Below are 19836 nucleotides of genomic sequence, written 5' to 3' on the forward strand. Positions count from 1 at the left end.
AGGAAAATTCAAGCCCTTTCTGTCTCACCATGTCTCGATCCAGCGTCGTTTAATTATACAAACGGAGAACTATTCGCTTCGTCGATATATAAATGAGAACCTCGCCCAACTGCAGGCAAAATAAAGTTTGCTCCAATCCAATCGCAAACATTCATAAAGAAAACACCGCAAGCCTTACATATATTTTCACTTGATTTTTGACCCTCCACAGGGGAATTATGATATCTTCAGTGTGTCCCATACTACTAATGATTGACTCTCCCACTTCTTTCTGGCTGCAGCCATGAGGTCTAACAGGCATATTTCACTAAAAAATTTAGGCTGAGCAGCCTGTGTCAGTTGGCCAAACAGATTCGTCATGTATATTCCTCAAGCAACAAGCAGCAGTAAATTTCTCAAGTGAGTTGAACGTGTAGCACAGAAAAGAAAATATATATTGGTACATTCCTTTTTGTATTCTGTAAATGGCTGTGAGCCTTCATTAGCTTTACTTCAAGTTATCGCCGTTTAAAATAAACACGTGAAGAACAGCCTAATTTTGAGAAGCAGTTAAAGAAGCAAGTGGCGCTTGTAGAATCTAAACTGCAGTATTAGTTAAGTGCTCGTGTTGCTGCCGAGCGTTTCTGTGAAGAAATGCAAAAGTTAAATATTATACCATGAACTACTCGTCGTGAGCAAACCTGTTTTAGCGGATTAAAATCAACGTAACTGTTGTAGAAGTCATATATAGCCACAGGTTGCGACATTCTTGTTGCACCGCGGCAGGTATACGGTATCATAACTAGATTCTTATGTGCTATGTTTTTGCGGTTGTCGATCCGCGCATAAAAGACCCGCAATGGGCTGGTCTGCGCTTCTTCGGCTGGCACCGTAGCGTTGCTTTTGAGAGCTGCATTGTCGTCTAAGAAATAAGCTCTTTGAATAAAGTTTCGCAAATGAAGTCGTTGCAAAAATATATTTGAGACGACCGCCATAAGTATACAAGCAGAGAGAACGAGGGCGAGCAAACGAAAACACCGCAGAAAGCGCCTTGACACCGCCCGAACTGTAACAGACGACAGGCGCGAGTCCGGGCCCTGACGTCACGCGAGCGGCGCTCGCAGCACCCCTGTAGTTCGTTCTCGGGGCTAATACAATCCGTTGTTCGTCAGGAACTGGCAAACGTGGGCATTCAAACCATCTGTTCTGTGAACCTTCCTGACATTTACCCTTCGGCCACCTTCAACCCTCTCCAGCGCCATTGTCCCACTCCCAATTATCGCGATCCGAATGCGTCGAGGACGCCTGACGACAAGCCAATTTGCTTCGGATGTGGACATCTCGGACACATTTCATGATATTGGCGAATCCCTGGCCCTCGCCTTCTCGAACAAGCTTCTCCAGCTTCCACTATTTACCCCGAAGTGAGCAGCAGGTACCAACCTAAGCTGAACCAGAAACTTCTGCTGAGAGCACTACGACCACCGTCCAGAACAGCCGTTTGCACTCAACACGGCCTTCTCGTTCACCTCCCTCACGCCGTTCCTCGTCCCCGTTCTGCTCCCGGCGTTTTCCTTCGGGAAACTGACGGCTGCAGCTCCATTTCGACCTGCCCTCAAATGCCTTTGTTGACGCTCGATCTTTACGAACCAGAACCTGATCGACGTTGAAGTTGAGAGAGAGAGAGAGAGAGGTTCTTGTAGGGAAAGGAGGAAAGGCTGGCACTATCTTCTGCAACCCTTGCGGGAGCACGGCTCCACGCCAGCAGGGGGATGGATATAGGAGTGAAGGGGATAGAAGGAGGGAGAAAGGTAGAGAGTCGCCATGGCAACAGCGGAGCAGTCCGGCCTGGAAGGCCCAGTGGCTTCGACCGGAGGAGTGGATTGATGATAGACCATAGGAGGTGGCCCAGCAAAAGCGCAGTTGTGGCGGATCAGGAGGCCCGAGGTGGTGAATAGCCATTAGGCTATTCGTCTTTGAAGAAATTTCCTAGAGTCTCGCAGAGAGCTTCGACGAGTCGAGGTACTCGATGACACTTAGGAAGGCTGGTAGCTGATTACGACTGGGGAAGAGGGTGTCTTCCTGCCGTGAACATATGGGAGCCCCAGGCAAGAGAACTCCTGCAGAAGTCGGCCCCGGTGCTGCAGGTGAGCAGGGCATGCCAGCAGAAGGTGCTCCAGAGTCTCTGGGTCACCGCAGGAAGCACAAACTGGCGAGGTGGCTTTCCCAAGGCGATGCCGGCGGGCTGCCGCCCAGTAGCAACCAACCCGCAGTCGAAGAAAAAACGAGTTATCCCTTCGTGGGAGGCCGTGCTGTGGAAGAGGCCGTGGAGGCCGTCCCAGGGATACCCGTTTATCCGGATGGCAGGCGATGATGTGCCGGCGCAGCCTGTGTCTTTAGAAGTCCGCGGCCGTTACAGCAGGACTGAGGGGGACGCTTGGGTGGTGGGGATCCCTACGACGCTTGGATTGCCCGGGATCCCTACGTGCGCCTGCCTGTTACAGCTTTGATCGACACTCGTGCCCATATTTCTTGTATGAGCTCTCACCTCCGTCAGCACTTGAATAAAGTTATGACCCATGCCCATTAGGTGGTGCACTTTAGGCCGACGGTGGTACGTCTCCCGTAGCTGGTGTTGGGAATCGGAGGTCCGTGCGGCCACGAAGGTTCCAAGGATGGTGTCGTGCCAGCTGCTGGGAGAAAGAAAGGGTGCGAGCGATGTTCAAGAGATTAGAAAGAAGGTTTATAAACAAAAGTACATGATCAAGTTTTACAAATTTGGTTCCAACTCTCGCAGCACACTACATGCTATAGAGTCCTTGTATGTCCGAGCCTCCCCTTTCACAGCAGTCCAGATCCGCATTTTATGCCATTTTTTTTCCTCTTCCAATCGTCGAAAGAATTCACTGGCCAATCACAAACGCCGAACCGTTCACATTCTATCCCGACGTCAACGTCCCACTTTTCTTCTGTACTCCCACTTTTTTGCCGATCGCGCTTGTCTTCAACTTGCTACCGTTTTGCCGGCTCTCTGGTCTTTAACGTCCCACCGTTTTGCCGGCTTTCTTTGTCTCCAACGTTGCACAATACGAGGCAACCATGTGGCAAGCTGTGAACCCCCCGATGACGTTCTTTCCCCGAGAGTCCTTGACAATGACCCTGTCATCAATTAGTGTCCTCTTCGTGACTGTCACTCTTTCAGGATCTCGAGACTGGCCTTCCGGGTAATCGGAGGGTGACATTGTTGTCTTGAAGTGAGCTGCCATTTCTGGGCGTTCGAAAAGCCGGAGATCTGGGAACGTGAATGCTTGTCCATAAGACTCAGGTGACGCTGATTGAGTTGCGTTGAGTGAACGGTGAGGCGTGATCAGCGCCCGAGACAGCTGCACGTCTGTCGGTGAAGCATCCATTGCTCCGAGGTATCACCGGGCAGCGGCATGCACAACACTGGCCTCTGCACCGCATGTGTCAGTATTGCCGGCCGCCAAACGTCTGTTTTGTTTACCATCCTCGCCCGCTGTTTCATTGACGTCCTCCTCGTCCACGACTTTTTATCCGCCCGCTCTGCGCTCATCGATTGTTCCGCTGATACTGTATATCTGCCAAGTGTAATTTATCAATCCGGACCAGTCAAGAGTCACCTCTGTTCTGATGAGCACGTCCGTTTGCAGCCGCAAGCTGTGACGTTTGTTGTTATTACCCCCTCGCCACCAGCACCCGGCGGTGACTACGTGCTCGCTCCCATCACTGCCGTTCTGTTGACGCACAGTGTTGGTTTTCCACACACTGTTATAACTCTATGGGGCAATCTCACTTGTGTTCCTGTGGTGAATTTAGGACCGTGTTCACACGTGCTACCACAGGACATTTCCCTCGCTATGATGAAGCCCTCCTACGACTATGCTATCTCGGCCTTCCACGCGATGTTTTTCGCTAGCACACCGCCGATATCCCATCTTCTTTGCAAAATCTGTCTCCTACCGACCCGAACGAAATAATCGCTCGAGACCTTTTGCCCCATCAAGCTGACGATATCCTTCGCTTCATCTCCTCTTATTGGGACGTATGTGACCTTTGTGACCGTCCTCTGGGTCAAACCTGTGCTGCCAAGCACCGCATAAACACTAGCGATGCCCGTCCGATCCACAGACGGCCATGCCGGGTATCTCCAGTTGAGCGCCACATCGTGCAAAAGGAGATCGACAATACGCTCGCCAAAGATATAATCGAGCCATCCTGCAGCTCTTGGGCTTCTCCTGTGGCTCTTGTTAAAAAGAAAGAGTTTCGTACATAGAGGATGTACATGTACAAGTTATAATTCATGTACAACCATGGTCTGTTTATATGTGCTGCGCTTCCGCAATTATATACCGGGGCAGGTACCTCTGTCAGGCACCTCGTGCCTTTATTCTTTGCCAATCCGCCGCCGAGGTAGCCGAGTGGCAATGGCGTTGCGCTGCTGAGCTCAAGGAGGTCCGATGCCGGCGCGAAGAAACCATTTCGATAGGTGCGGAATGCAAAAACGCTCGTGTACCGTTCATTGGGTGAACATTAAAGAACACCAGGGGGTGAGCATGAATCCGGAGGCCCCCGCTACGGCGTTCCCCATAATCATATCGGGATTTTGGCACGTAAAACCCCACAATCTTTTTCTGCCTTCACTTGGGATGCTTAGGTTGAAGGAAATAAAATTTAATTCAGTTCAATTCAAGAGCATCCGTCATCGCGCTGATCAACGATCATCATCGTCATTATCACCACCATCAGCCTATTTCATGTTCACCGTAGGACGAAGGTCTCTCCCTGCGATCTGCAATTACCTCTGTCTTGCGCCAATCGATTCCAACTTGCGCCTGCGAATTTGTTAATTTCATCACCACACCTAGTCTTTTGCCGTCCTCGACTGTACTTCCCTTCTCTTGGCACCCATTCGGTAACCCTAACTGTTCCCCGGTTATCTAACCTACGCATTACATGGCCTGCCAAGCTCCATTTTTTTTTCTTCTCTTAATGTCAATCAGAATATCGGCTATACCCATTTGCTCTTTGATCCACACCGCTCTCTTCCTGTCTCTTACCGTTACGCTTAACATTATTCGTTCCATCGCTCTTTGCACGGTCCTTAGCTTCTTCTCGAGCTTCTTTGTCAACCTCCAATTTTCTGCCCCATATGTTAGCACCGGTAGAATGCACTGATTGTACACCTTTCCTTTCAATGATAGTGCTAAGCTTCCAGTCAGGATCTGACAGTGTCTGCCGTATGCACTCCAACCCATTTTTATTCTTCTGTAAACTTCATTCTCATGATCAGGGTCCCTTGTGAGTAACCGACCTAAATAAGCGTACTCCTTCACAGACTCTAGAGGTTGACTGGCGATCCTGAACTCTTGTTTTCTTGCCAGGCTGTTGATCATTATCATTGTCTTCTGCATATTAATGTTCAACCCCACTGATACGCACTCTCAGTTACGGTCCTCGATGAATACCTATGAATGCTGAATCCCTATGAAAGTCCTATGAACGCTGCCATTTCTACTCAATCAAATGCATTTTCGTAATCTATGAAAGCCATATTGAGAGGCTGATTGCACTCTGGAGATTTCTCGATTACCCAATTGATGGCATGGATGTGATCCATTGTAGAGTATCCCTTCCTAAAGCCAGCCTGTTCTCTTGGTTGACTGAAATCAGGTGTTGCTCTTACTCTATTGGAAATTATCTCGGTGAATATTTTATACAATACTGTAAGTGGGCAACTGGGTCTATAATTTTTCAATTCTTTAACGTCTCTCTTTTTGTGGATTAGTTTAACGTTGGCACTCTTCCAGTTCTTTGGAACCCTTGAAGTATTGAGATATTCTGTGTAAAGGGTCACAAGCTTTTCAAGCATGATGTCTCCTCCAACTTTGAGTAACTACATACTGTTATTCCATCTTCTCCTGCCATGTTTCCCCGTTTCATGTGTTGTAAGACCCTTCTAGCTCCATCTCTAATTATAGGAGGAGCCTCTGTAATCTAATCATTACTACGAATGCAGGTGTCGTGGCTGGTCTGGGCACTGTACAGGTCAGTATAGAAGTCTTCCACTGCTTTTACTATATCTTCCAAATTGCTGATGATATTACCCTGCCTGTCTTTCAGTGCATGCTTCTTGGCTTGTCCTATGCCAGGTTTTCTTCGCACTGATTTCATGCTGCGTCCATTCTTTACCGCTTCCTCAGTCTTTCTCATGTTATAATTACGATTATCCCTTATCCTTTATCTCTTGAGTTGGACACTTTCATTCTTTGTCGTTTCTTTATGAGGTATTTCGTTACTTGGGAGAGCTTATACCTACTGGTTGCCTTGGTGCCTTACCTCCTACTTCAATTGCTGCTTCTGAAGTCAGTCCAGTTACGTTTTCGTTCGTTACCTCTATGTCATCTTCAATCCTCTGTTCTAAGGCCGAATATTTGTTTGCAAGCACTAGCCTAAATTGGTCTGCTTTTTACCCTTACTGCGTCTAGGTTGGCCTGTTTCTTCTTGACTAATTTTACTCTTTCTCTCTTCATATTGAGGTGAATCCTAGACCTCGCTAACCTATGGTCATTGCACTTCACCCTACCAAACTTCTACATCTTGCACTATGCTGGGGTCTGCAGAAAGTATGAAATCAACTTCATTTCTTGTTTCACCATTAGGGCTTTTACAGGTCCATTTCCTGTGGGTATACGCTTCCTGAAGAAGGTGTTCTTTATTCGCAGCTTATTCCTTTCCGCGAATTCTACCTACATCTCTCCTCTAGTGTTCCTTGAATCGATGCCGTAGCTACCAATTGCTTGTTCACCAGCCTGCCTTTTCCCAACATTTGCATCAAGTCGCCCATGACTACAGCACATTGCAATAAAATGTTCTAAAAGGTCAGTTGCATTTTCATTTGCATTTCGCTGTCCGTCATGTTCATTTGTGCATGCTGTTTAGCGTCATACTGGTTCTTTGTTTTGGTAAATATTATTTATTTATTTATTTATTTATTTATTTATTTATTTATTTATTTATTTATTTATTTATTTATTTATTTATTTATTTATTTATGCTAGCACAAGGGATATAGAAATATTTCAGCCAATTCACTCTCCATTAGCCTGTTCTCGCGTCCGGTGGCAGGCTCTGTGCTCTGCCTCGTGCACATGCAGCGAGTTTCCGCCTCTATTCCGCTAGAGGTCATGTGAGAGGTCATCTCGGAGACCATGTGAGAAGGAACAATGTGCACCTTGTCGCCGCCGCACGCACTTTGAGCAAACAGTGAAGCCGTGCACCTACACTGTGTAATCTTGAAGATGATGAAACCGACGACGCCCAGAACGACGACGGCGAAGAGGACCAGGCCACCAATGGTCATGATCATTGAGACGGCAGACTTGGCGTCGCTGTCCGACTTGTTCGCGCCCCCCGCGTTGCTGGCCCCCCTGCGCCATGCAGTTCTCCATAAGTGCCGCTTTGCGGAACAGCGAAGAAGAAGAAAAAAACGACGTCTAACCAGAGTAGTAGGCACGTTTGACATGTTCCTTTATTTGTCTAATCGGTGAATTTTATCGAGCGATATTATTTAAACGCTAAACTATAGAGTTTGAAGAAAAGGTTAACTTACTCCGCCGCATAAAAAGCATTTATCGGGCAGATAAGTGCAGAAGATGACAGGCGTTGAAAAATGAAAGTCATTGTGGAGTTTGGTAATATCCGCTGGCACGACGGAACTCGGCTATTGTCCGGTTAACCTCCAGGAATTTGTTAACGCTGCCACCATATCTGCTTAAAATTATGTCGTATTGTTCTCTAAATATAGTTTCTGCTTCTGAGTTCCGCGTCTTATATCGCAGTAGAGTAACTTAACGACTTCTTTTTTAAAGCGTCCGCTTAGTTAACGCAATGATGAAACGAGGAAGCTTCGTATGAGAACAAACTAAGAGGAATATAGCTGATTTGTAAAAGCCACTTTTTGCTCACTTTCCTGTACATGACGTAGCTTAAACGCTACAGTCTAACACAAAGTTCACGGCATTCTCCTTTCGGTGCGCTTGTAAACCGGCGCAAGCAAATAATTGGACGCGTCTAAAGCTGTGACGAGCGTCAGCTCTCGCGGAAGTAAAGCTTACCGCGGGAGCAAAGGGGCTGTACTACGCGGAACTAGAGTTACCGTATATGCTACCAAGGGCCTTTGGTAGCATATACAGTAACTCTACGCGGAACCGGAGCAGCGCACCCTCTGGCGGACTTCCGCTGCACCATGATGGAGTCGGGTGGCCTCTTCCCCTTGCCAGGCGCACCGTCGTCAGCTCCGGCGTCCTCCTCCTCTTCCTCCTCGTCCTCTTTCTTGTCATGCCCGCCATCACCGGCCTCCTCGTCATCCATGGTTCACCAGTAGTTCTGCAGGCAACGCATTCTTAACGTTAGGGTCAGTCATTCAAACGGACGTTAAATTCAGCGAAGCAGGCGTGGACCTCGTGTTGTCGACAAGCGAGCATCCGAATGCCCATCACGCAAAGGTAAAAAAAAAGGAAATTATGGGGTTTTACTGCCAAAACAACAATCTGATTATGAGGCGTGCCGTAGTGAGGGACTCCGGAATAATTTGGACAACCTGGGGTTATTTAATGTGCACCTAAATCCAAGTACACGAGTGCTTTCGCATTTCTCCCCAATCGAAATGCGGCCGCCGTGGTCAGGATTTGATCTCGCGATCTCGTGCTTAGCAGCCCAAGACCATAGTCATTAAGCAACCACGGCGGGTCATTGCAAAAGTTGGCAGTACAAAGTTGGGCTATGGTTGGTTGAGCAACATTCAGAGACAGACAGGCACCAACAGGACCAATGAACAGTGCCTGTGGTGTTTTGTCCTTCATTGGTTCTGTTCTGCGCTGTTTTTCTAGGAGCAAAAGTTATCCATTTCTCAGCCCGTTTCTCCATTCAGCCCTTGTGGCTCAAACTCCGCAGGAGGGCTTCACGAACGATGTGACACTGCGTCAGAACCCCATATAAATGACAGTGACACACTTGTCCTTTTGCATTTGCTGCGCAGAGACTCAACGTACCAAACCGAGGCGCCAGAGGCTAACGCTACCTAGATTTTTGTTCCATCTTCAACTGCGCCGCTTACAACATGCAAGGACATGTATACCGTCCTGTTGAAGATGAATCATTATCAAATTGCCTAATTTCCGATACTAATAAGTTAGATTTTTGTTGATACCGCGAGCAAGCTCGCGCGGAGCGCCCAGCTATACCGCCGCTGGAGACAGCACGTGCGCGGAATGTCGAGTCTGAATAAGCGCCTCTTGAAAGGACGCTGAAGACAACTACGGTCGGCTATGTTCAATGGAAAATAAGTTGGCTTATCGCAGGAGGAAATGAAGACAAAATTACTGTTCGCTATATCATCGAGCTCTAGTTACAGCAGCGATTACGTTTGTGCATTAAGTCATAGACAGCGCGATATAAGTTATAGCAGATGTAGCTCCTTTCAGCTAGTGCGTAAGTCTACGAAAACTCTCATGCTGAATTAGGCTTCGTTGTTTTCGAACGCAACGCAATCTTTTAAGGCGTGTAGCTTTCCTTGAGCACACCCGCGATTTTTTTCTGACTGTCTAACCGTTGTCGCGCTCCTATCCCGAAGATAATGCAGCCTAACTCAGCTGTAAGAGCCACACGGTCGTGCGGTACCACCGGTACCACCGTAACACACGGTGGTAAGGCAAGCGTTCCCTCGTGTCAGCAAGCGTTTTGAGACGCTGTACAGAGCGGTCGCAGACACTGCACGGGATTCCTAGCTGGTCCTCGAGCAAGAGGCGCTCGAAGTACCGATTAGCTCTCGCGTACGCGTGATGCACGGTGGCTAGGGGAGTGCCACCCGTAATACGTAGTTCAACATAGTGCCGCAAATAGCCACCCCCCAGAGCGTGCTAAACACATTATATGATAGCAACCGCGGTTGGTCTTACATAATTTTTTTTTGTAATGGCAGGCACTGTCGACTATGCATCCTCAGTCCGACATTTTTGCTCATACTCGACTTATGAAATATAACTGATTAGTTGAAGAGCAATTCGAAAAGGAAACAGCAGCTCTTGGAGAGGAGTCGTTGCGCCATGGAATGACTGCTGCTGAAATGCCTCGTGACAAACGAACCATTCCGCGACCGGACGGTAGGGTGCGAATAGAAGGGCACCGGCAGTATATGTGAGTTACAATGCGCAGATATAGGGAGGCCGCTTTGGTTGGCACAGAAAGGAAAAAAAGAACGGTCCGAGAGACAAATAGCAACGAGCGCGTCCTGCTGTGATGCATATTGGAACCAACGCAGAAAAAGCACTGAAGAGGTATTGCGAAAGGGAGGCCACGCACGCTTCCTGTCTTCTTCTTTTTTGTTTACCTTGTTTTCTGTATACTCTGGGTCCAACTTCAAATACGTGCATTAAATATAGCCCGCTATTGACCATAAGTTAATGATCCCTCACGATAACTTTCAGTGTGAAGGTTCCCTCATTCCTGAGGGCTATGCCTTCTTCAGCGTCATTCGCGTAATTGTCTGTGCCAGGGTATCGAAACGCAACTGAACCGAAAACTGAAAACTGGAAAAAAATTTTGCTCGAACCGGAATTGAACTGGAACGTTAAAATTTTTGTCACTCCGTAGCAAAACCGGGAAAAAAGAAACAATTGTCGGTTCAGTTTGGTCGCCCTTTTCTGGAGCGTTTCATCAACGCATTGCATAGACTTGTGGCTCAACTATGCTACGTAATTTGTAAATGCGCAGCATGTCCACGTGATTTTAAAAGTAACGGCACCGTTAGTACGGTTTTACGCATATTGCATCAGTGGGCAGACTAGGTGTTGTGTTAACGCGACAATATTTGCATCGCATCCAACGCGCGGACTCGCCAGACTGCGACGCGCGCAATGTACCTGAGACAGTGAGAACATGTACTTGTTGTTTGTCACCAGTTTCACTGTGAACAACAAGCATTGATCCCTTCGTTAGCGCCATTTAACAACAGACCGTTCAGTGGAAAAGTGCTACTGGGCCATTGACCAAACATATCAATGAAGTGAGCCATCATGGCTTTCTTGGAACATTTAATTGACACAGGCCTGACACAAGTGGCACAAGTGGCACACAATTGACACAAGTGGCGCCCAACGCAAGCACACTTTGTGGTCTCCGCCTATATAGCGGTGCTCCGCCGGGAGTCACCTAGACCACCGCGCGGGTCCGAGGATCCGAGCCCCTCAGGGGGACGATCAGCTCAGCCGCGTGTGTAGCGTGTGCCCGAAGCAGACGCTCGTTCGGTCTCCTCTGGGAGCGAAACAGAGCGCCGCAAGGAGAAGGCCCAGAGTACAAGGAAGGCGTTTATTGTACGACCACCTTGGCGTTCAGGATATACCGTATACACCCGTTTCGGCGCGAGGCTCATGAGCCGAAGCTCCCGCAAGTCAAGGGGTGACACTCAGTATCTCAACACGCGGTAGCACGCCGCTATACGGGAGGATAGCTCCCAACGACCGTGCTACCAGGGCAACGTTCTTTCAGCTCGGGGTAGCCTCCGAGGGCGACTCGGCGCAGTACGACCGCGCACGTCAAGTGAGCCGCGTCTCTTTGGCGTAGCCTTCAGAACAGGAGCATCGAATAGGTACGCAACCGCCTCGGGTCGAGGACCTTCGGCGAGACCGGCCAACCAAAGGGATGACCGGGAGAATGGGAAGTCAGTACGCACCGTTTCGCTGTCCGAGGGCTTCTCCCCGCGTTGCCGCTCCTCGGTCGACTTGAGTCGACAGGGGAGAGGGAACGCGGGTTCCCACCCAAACAGACCAATCGGGTGAGCCCCTGGACTGTTCGGGGGCGGACAGCAGCAAGTGTTTTACGGACCCGCTGCCGTTCGGCGCCCTCGGAGGAATGAGAGAGAGGGAAAGCGGTGGACCGCGCGCGCGAAGTTCGAAAGCGACCTCGCCGCGCTCGGCTCCTATGCCCAAAACGTGCTGCGCTATGGCGCTGCAACGAAATGGGCTACGCAGTCCCCACAATGTATATATATATATATATATTCCTTCTCTCTTTTCTCTCTTCTCTCTCTCAATAAAGCTTCGCTTCACATCATCAATTCTAGCATTGGCGTAGGATCTACATAATTCTCTTGTAGCTACGTGCGGCCTGAACGACAACAGGCGTGATCTTTCAGTGCAGTTCAGCAGTAGCGACGCTATTTCGTACAAAATAAATTTCTGCTGTATTCCTGTAATTATCCTTAGGTTAAGGAAATGAACTGGAACCAGTTCGAACCGGCATAAGCCGCCATTTTTTCGCTCCGTAGTTGTACCGGAACAAAAAATAAAGTTATGTTCGGCACTCTGGTCTGAGCACAATCAGCCAACTTGCGCGGACATCCTGCACTTCGTCTATTTCTGGCCAGCTCGTCTAAAGTTTCTGACGGTGACTGGCAGAGCAGACACCTGTTCCTCTCGAAGTGATTTCAGTTATTTCTGTATTGTGCTTCTATTTCATGGTTTTGCATTTTAACTGGACTTCATCTTAAGGCAAAAATGACCTTGGAATGGATAGTTTAACTCCTGAGTAACTGGATGCTGTGACAGTACACGGACGACGTGAACGAAGAAATTGAGAAGGTGGTGTACATAAGTGACACAGTTAAACAAGTGATTGTAAACAAGTGATTGTAAAACATTGTAGTCCTGCGTTACCTAGGTGTAGTCGTCTCATTTTGAATGATCCTGAAGATATGCTACCTATATTGTACACAAGTACTCCCGTGCGGAATATCCCTGGCGCAAATAACGCCAGCCAGAGACTACCACATTTCGGCTTTAACTTGTGGCAGCTCCTCGTGTTCACCTCTTGCTTCGTCCCCTGTCCCTTCAAACTTGAATGCCATCACAAAAATGATTGCTCCCGATCTTCCGCCCCAGCGTGCTCAAAAACTACGTTGCCTCCTTGCCTCATACTGGGACATATTCGAACTTGGAGAGCGCCGTCTAGGAGAAACATCTCTCGTAAAACATCGAATAAACACCGGTGATGTGAGCCCGATCCATCAGCGACACTACCGCGTCTCGCCTACTGAGCGACATATCATCCAACATGAAGTTGACAAGATGCTTTCTCAAGACATCATCGAACCTTCTTGCAGCCCATGGGCATCGCCTGCTGTACTAGTTAAAAAGAAGGACAACAGTTGGCGATATTGCGTCGATTATCGGCACCTCAACAAGGTAACAAAGAAAGAATTCTATCCGCTACCACGCATTGACGATGCCCTGGATTGCCTGCATGGAGCACAATATATTTCGTCCATCGACCTTCGCTCCGGCTACTGGCAAATTGCCGTCGATGACATGGACCGCGAGAAGACAGCTTTTATAACTGCCGATGGCCTGTATCAGTTCAAAGTGATGCCTTTTGGTTTATGTAATGCCCCGGCCACATTTGAACGAATGATGGACGCCCTCCTACACGGTTTCAAGTGGTCCATCTGCCTCTGTTACCTGGACGACGTGATCGTTTTTTCTCCGACTTTTGCGACACACCTCGAGCGCCTATCGACGATCCTATCTGTTTTCCGCCAGGCGGGGCTACAACTAAATTCGTCCAAGTGCCACTTCAGTCGTCGTGAAATTTCTGTGCTCGGGGATCTCGTCGATTTTTCTGATGTACGCCCTGATCACGATAAAATACGGGCAGCGAAAGGCTTTCCCATGCCAACATGTGCCGAGGATGTTCACAGCTTCTTGGGCCTTTGCTCCTAATTCCGTCGGTTTGTCCGAAATTTTACGAGCGTTGCACGCCCTCTCAATCAGCTCCTCAGGAAAGACGCTGCATTCATTTGGGGCCCTGAGCAAGCTGGTGCTTTCACAGAGCTGATTGGGCTGCTTACGTCCCCGCCCATTCTCGCCCCATTTGATGCGTCAGCTCCAACAAAAGTCCGTACCGATGCCAGTGGCCACGGTATGGGAGCTATCTTGGCACAGAAACAAGAAGGGTGAGAACGTGTTATAGTCTACGCCAGCCGCCTTCTTTCCTCTGCGGAGAGCAATTATTCTATCACCGAACGCGAGTGTCTGGCACTCGTTTGGGCAGTGGGTAAATTCCGCCCCTATTTGTACGGCCGCCAATTCGAAGTCATCACTGATCACCACGCCCTGTGTTGGCTTTCGTCCCTCAAAGATCCTCCAGGGCGCCTTGGCCGCTGGGCTCTGCGCCTTCAGGAATACAACTATTCAGTTATATACAAGACCGGCCAGTTACGTCAAGATGCGGACTGCTTGTCGCGCCATCCTGTCGACCCTCCTGACGTTTCTGCGGCCGGCCATCTCTGTCACCGTTCTCTCTCTGGCTGCATTTTTGCGATATTGGAGCCGAACAACGTCGGGATGCCTCCTTGCAACACTTTATTCAACGGCTCACTTCAACGACGCCCGATCTTTCCCTTCGCATGTTTGAACTTCAAGATGGTATGTTGTACCGCTCTAACATACGCCCGGACGGCCCTGACCGACTCTTCGTTGTGCTTGAGCATCTGCGTCAGACTGTTCTCGCCCAGCTTCATGATGTACCGACTGCAGGTCACCTTGGCGTGTCACGGACTTATGACCCCGTTCGTCGGAGCTTCTTTTGGCCTGATCTATACCGTGACGTCTGCCGTTATGTTACTGCGTGTGACCTTTCTCAATGACGCAAAAATCCGACCACACTCCCTCCTGGTCGCCTTCAACCGCTTGAGGTACCATCAAAACCATTCTTCCGTGTAGGTGTTAATCTTTTAGGTCCTTTTCCTACGTCTGCTTCGGGAAACAAGTGGTTTGCTGTAGCAACAGAATAAAGGACCAGCGTCACATACCCAGGTGGAGCAGGAACGGAAGAGAAAGGGCTTAGAAACATCGGGAACCTTAAAATAAACTGAAGTAAGTTGTGAGACCGGGATATTTGGTAGTCCATGATGATGTAACCAGCGTAAGAGGGGACACAGAACACGAGAAAGGCGACAAGGACGAGCGCTGGTTTCCAACTGGCGTTTATTACATAAAGGCATGAACATATAACCTCCCGCACTTGATCACAACCAGATACAAGTTAACATGAGCACCACAAATCAACAAGAGCGCGTCAAGACCTAAGGCAGCCCCCCGTGTACAAACCCCAAGTAAGCAAAAGTCCATAGGATTGACTGATAAAGAATGTGCTTACTTGGGGTTTGTACGCGGGGGGCTGCCGTAGGCCTTGGCGCGCTCTTGTTGATTTGTGGGGCTCACGTTAACTTGTATCTGGTTGTGATCAAGCGCGGGAGGATATATGTTCATGCCTTTATGTAATAAACGCCAGTTGGAAATGATGAGAACTAATGACGTGCTATATACTGTCTTTTTTTTTAATTGCCCTTGTGAGTACGCTACGGAACGCTGAGGTTCCATACTAGTATCGTCGTTGGCACTAGCCCCCAACAGAACAGCGATGACCCGCTTATGTTTAAACAGTGTCCGTAAATAATTTGCCTGCAAACACAGTTCACCAATGTTTTTAGGTGCCTCATGTCTTCTGCTCCAGCCCCACCGAGCTAAATTATAGGGCCTTTTCATTCGATACCACTAGGAATGAATCATTACTATGCCTCCTTAATCTTCTTAGTGACCATTTACATAAGGAGGAATTGATATGATAATAAAATGCAGTTATTAATGGAGGGCTCGAAGGCATATTACGTGGAATAGGAAGGGGAGCGGTGAGGCGTATTCAGACCCGTCCTAGCAGCAGCGCGTCCTTGGCGAAAGCCAAGAGCGTGTCCAGAATGGCCCTAAATTATGCGGATCCCACGCTCTGTGGGAATCGACGTAAGCGATGATTTCTGTGCTGTTTCCTTTGATTGGCAATTGTTAGCGGTGATGTTGACGGCGAATGTTTAATTTCTTCAGCGTTTATTGCAATACGAGAGTGGCGAGTCGATAAATGTTGCGTTGCATGCACCAATGCTATTTGTCTGCGTAGTACTCAGAACACACAGCGAGATGTGTTTGCTTGAGGCATCATTTTGCACCATTATTCATAACCTCCGAGAAGGTTAGCATTGTCATTGCTTCACATGGCACATCGCATCGTGGAATAAGTGTTAAAATTTTAATTGAGTTATGGGGTTGCACGTGCCATAACCACCGTCGGATACCATATAGCCACAAGGCACGCCGTAGTGACAGACTATGAACTAATTTTGACCCCCTGTGGTACTTTAACGAGCACCCAAATCTAAGTACACAAGCGTTTTGTATTTCGCCCTCGTCGAAATGTGTCTGCCGCGGTCGGGATCGAGCCCACGACCTCGAGCAATGTCATAGCCGCAAAGCTACTACGGCGGGCACAGAAGTGTTGAATTGACGTGACGCCTAGACGCTGTGAAGTCACCTAGACGCTACGGTGCTTTAATGCGGCTTTGAGCCTGCACGCCGCGTGTCAGTTGTCCGCTTGGCAATTTTGCATGGTATTTATTTTTCAGAAATAGCAGAAACGTACAGTACCGTACATTGAACTATAGTGAGCTATGACAATTACAACGCACTATTTTAACTTAAATCTAGCCACTTTGTCCGTAACCGATTTCGAGTCTAAGTAGTAACGTTCCCTCGCCTTTTCACGTCGCCTTTTCCCTCTACCGTCCTCCCCTATGTATGCGAGTTGTGAGTGAAGAATACCATGGCTGTTATTCAATCGTTTCGTGGCTGCGTCGATTGAATCTAGTCTCTGCCTGCTTTCCATACCTCCTCTCTGCCATTCTATATACCTCCTCTCCGAACGGTTGCGCGTTAGTAGAAAGGTAAGCGCTGCAGTTTCTACAATGCTTCTGTGGGGGGGGGGGGGGCGGCCACAGATAATTGCAGCCGTGAAGAGGGTATTGTGCGCCGCCCAGGGAGCTCCAGGGGACATTGTGCACATGCACCGCGGGGAAAAGGTCCAAACGAGTTTCTCGCGTCGCCTTTCCTCTCTGCCATGCTCTTGCCATGTATATGGACGCTCTGAGCTGCCTCTCGACGTGGCATGCAAGACAGCAGCAGCAGCTTTGGAAAAGTCGAAGAAAGTTCCAAAGAATGCTTCGCTTTAAAAATCAGGTTCTGCTGGTTCCCACACTGCTTGCCTCATGCAATTTCATTATGACTCCGCAGCTTAATTGGTAAGAAAGAAAGAAAGAAAGAAAGAAAGAAAGAAAGAAAGAAAGAAAGAAAGAAAGAAAGAAAGAAAGAAAGAAAGAAAGAAAGAAAGAAAGAAAGAAAGAAAGAAAGAAAGAAAGAAAGAAAGAAAGAGCAATAGAGGAAAAAATTTTCAAGAGAGATTCTGCTGTAATAACCATCTATAGTCGCTCCCACAGATTTGCGCAGGACATTGTAAATGCCCTTAGGCAAAATTCAGAGTTCGCTGTTAAGTTCATATACCTGCAGTAACCGACATCGAAATGAAGTTCGCTTCGAGCCAAGTAATCATACTCCACCGACGACCTGCCTGTATGTACTGCAAACCAAGCCGTGTCTTCTACCTCGTACCCGACTGTGCCAAGTACCTCAAGAGCATTACAGGCGCGCTACTCTCACGAATACATACGAAAATGCTGACCAGTAGAAGATCCACTCACGTTTGCAACGTTTCCCTTGGCGAGGCGTCTTCTTCTTCTCCTCGCACATGACCACAGCGGGAAATTTGCCAAGGGGATACGGGAAACTTATTTAAATTTGGAGCAGATAATGTTACTATTTATCTGCTTTCTTTTTTTTGCCAGTACCTGAATCCGCACGAGGCTGCATGTATTTATTCAATGCCCTTTTTGTAATTTTTGCTACAGTGCGCCAAGTCACCGGGAAAAAAAAAAGAAATCGTTCTCAAATCGACGCGGACATTTAATGAATACCTTACAGGACCACCTACACCAGCTAGCCGCTGACAATACTATAGCTACTGACGCTTCTGTGTGCAATGAGAAGGCAGGAGTGGGGATCTTCTCTGAATCCCTTGAATGGTCTTTCTTCGCCTTTTCCCGCCTTCACACACATATTTCAGGCAGATATATTAGCCATTGTATTAGTATTACGAAAGCTTCCGCAAAGTGACCCATTAACTGTTATTGTGACCGACTCGCTGTCTGTATGCACAGCAGTTACTGCATTTTCAAATTCAAGAATAACATTTTGTTCGATGGTACCTCCGTACTCACGGCAAGTATTCTTCCTTTGAGTACCGGGACATCGTGGTTTCACTTAAATGAAATGGCTGATTGATGAATGAAATTGCCCTATTATATATGTTTTGCCGACATCAGGTTATGTCACGGCGGCTAGGTACAGAAATTTCTCTACATCGCAAAATTCTGCAATATTCATGCTAACATCGTCTTCTGGAATCCAGCATCTTTGTTTCCCATGAAATAATAATCGGTGTCCTTCAAGGCAATTGGAAGTTTCCTTTACAAAATTGAGATGTCGTATACCGCCTCTAAATTTTTACTTGCATAGATAGGCCTAGTCTCGCTGTGTCCCCTTTGTGTTCTTTTTGCAGTGCACCTGAATATATTGAGCATTACTTTCTCTCGTGCCGCCGATTCTTTACACAAAGAAAACTCTTAGAAACTCATTTCGACAACTTGGCCTATCGCTATAACCTCGCTAACAATTCATCCTTTTGGGGCGAGTTCACTGGTATCGAGCCACAGGGATGCTTTTCTTGCAGTTTACCACTTTATTAGAAAGGCAAAAAGAGTAACTTGCTGAATTTCTAAAGTTATCAATTATTTCTGGTATTTCGCTTCCCTACGTTAAATTATTTTATCTCAAAATTCTTAACAATATCTTTTTTTAAATTTCTTAACCAAATTACTTTACTCCCACTCTCTGGCATATAAATTTAGTTTTGTTTTAATTCTAAACATAGTGTACACCGCCTGTATCTTGGCCAGTCTCCCATAGTGGACATGCGCCAGTGTTTGGAAACAAGACCACCAATGGCTCTGGAACTCAAATTACGCATGTATGTATAGCGAAAATACTTGCGCAGAGTCATCGGACCCAATGATCGCCGAGTGCGCTTTCAGTATCCCCAATACTCTTCCTGTCGAGTTGTAGTGCTGCGGGCACAACTTCGGCCGAATAATTGGTTTCCTTCTAATAATTTTGTCGTTTGGCTGCCTGTCTGCCTTCCAGCACATTTCAGTGCCACGTGGCAATATTAAGTTTCATAAAAAAAATACTAATAAAATTTTTGGCAGGATATTCACTGGACAAATTATGCGTGTCTCTGCTATCGCAAACACCAGAGACCCGTGGAGCTGGGGGAAGGCCAGTAAAGTAGTATCAAACCGCACGCAAGACACACGAGCGCCGGCAACGCGTCCCTGCGGCGTCCGCCAAAGGCGTCTACTACGGGGTCTGCGATTCGCGTGGCCAACGCCGTAGTAGACGCCGAGGTTGTCTCCACTCTGTACGCAGCGGCGGGCGAGGAGGGCATCGAGGCACCGTAGCAGGCCAACACCTCCTAGACAAGAAGGCCTGAGTGCTCGGCGAGTGACGTCACGGAGAAGAGGCGGGCGGCGCGCTCGGGGATACGGGTTGAATGAAGGGATCGCGGCTTGGTTCACCTATAGCAGCAGTATGCTTCCATTGACTACTCCACACTTTTTCTTCAGTCGAAACTGCGGAATGAGCAGTAGACACCTTACAAAGCAGTCATTTAGAGGCGCGGATACAAAACAGCTTTCTAAAGCTTGTGCAGGTATTGATGCCAGCAGCTTTTTATAGCGTCGCGCGCTTTGACGTCCTTGAAATGTACGTTTTTGTGCAATATTAT

General features: G+C 48.0%; 1 protein-coding gene across 5 annotated transcripts in view; it reads right to left on the bottom strand.

The window, feature by feature from the left end:
• Nucleotides 1-19836, bottom strand: part of LOC135904203 (uncharacterized) — a 43473-nt gene that overhangs the window by 11704 nt on the left and 11933 nt on the right. For 2 of the 5 annotated variants that reach the window (XM_065434868.1, XM_065434846.1), the window contains exons 1-3: nt 17636-17696; nt 8222-8385; nt 7282-7427 (exon numbers count right to left, since the gene is read on the bottom strand). In XM_065434868.1, coding sequence (XP_065290940.1) covers nt 7282-7427; nt 8222-8370 — 295 coding nt within the window. In that variant the 5' untranslated portion in view covers nt 8371-8385; nt 17636-17696. The other 3 variants (XM_065434861.1, XM_065434857.1, XM_065434852.1) reach the window with 3 other exon arrangements.

This window comes from Dermacentor albipictus, chromosome 1 (assembly GCF_038994185.2).
Source record: "Dermacentor albipictus isolate Rhodes 1998 colony chromosome 1, USDA_Dalb.pri_finalv2, whole genome shotgun sequence".
Taxonomy (NCBI): Eukaryota; Metazoa; Arthropoda; class Arachnida; order Ixodida; family Ixodidae; genus Dermacentor; species Dermacentor albipictus.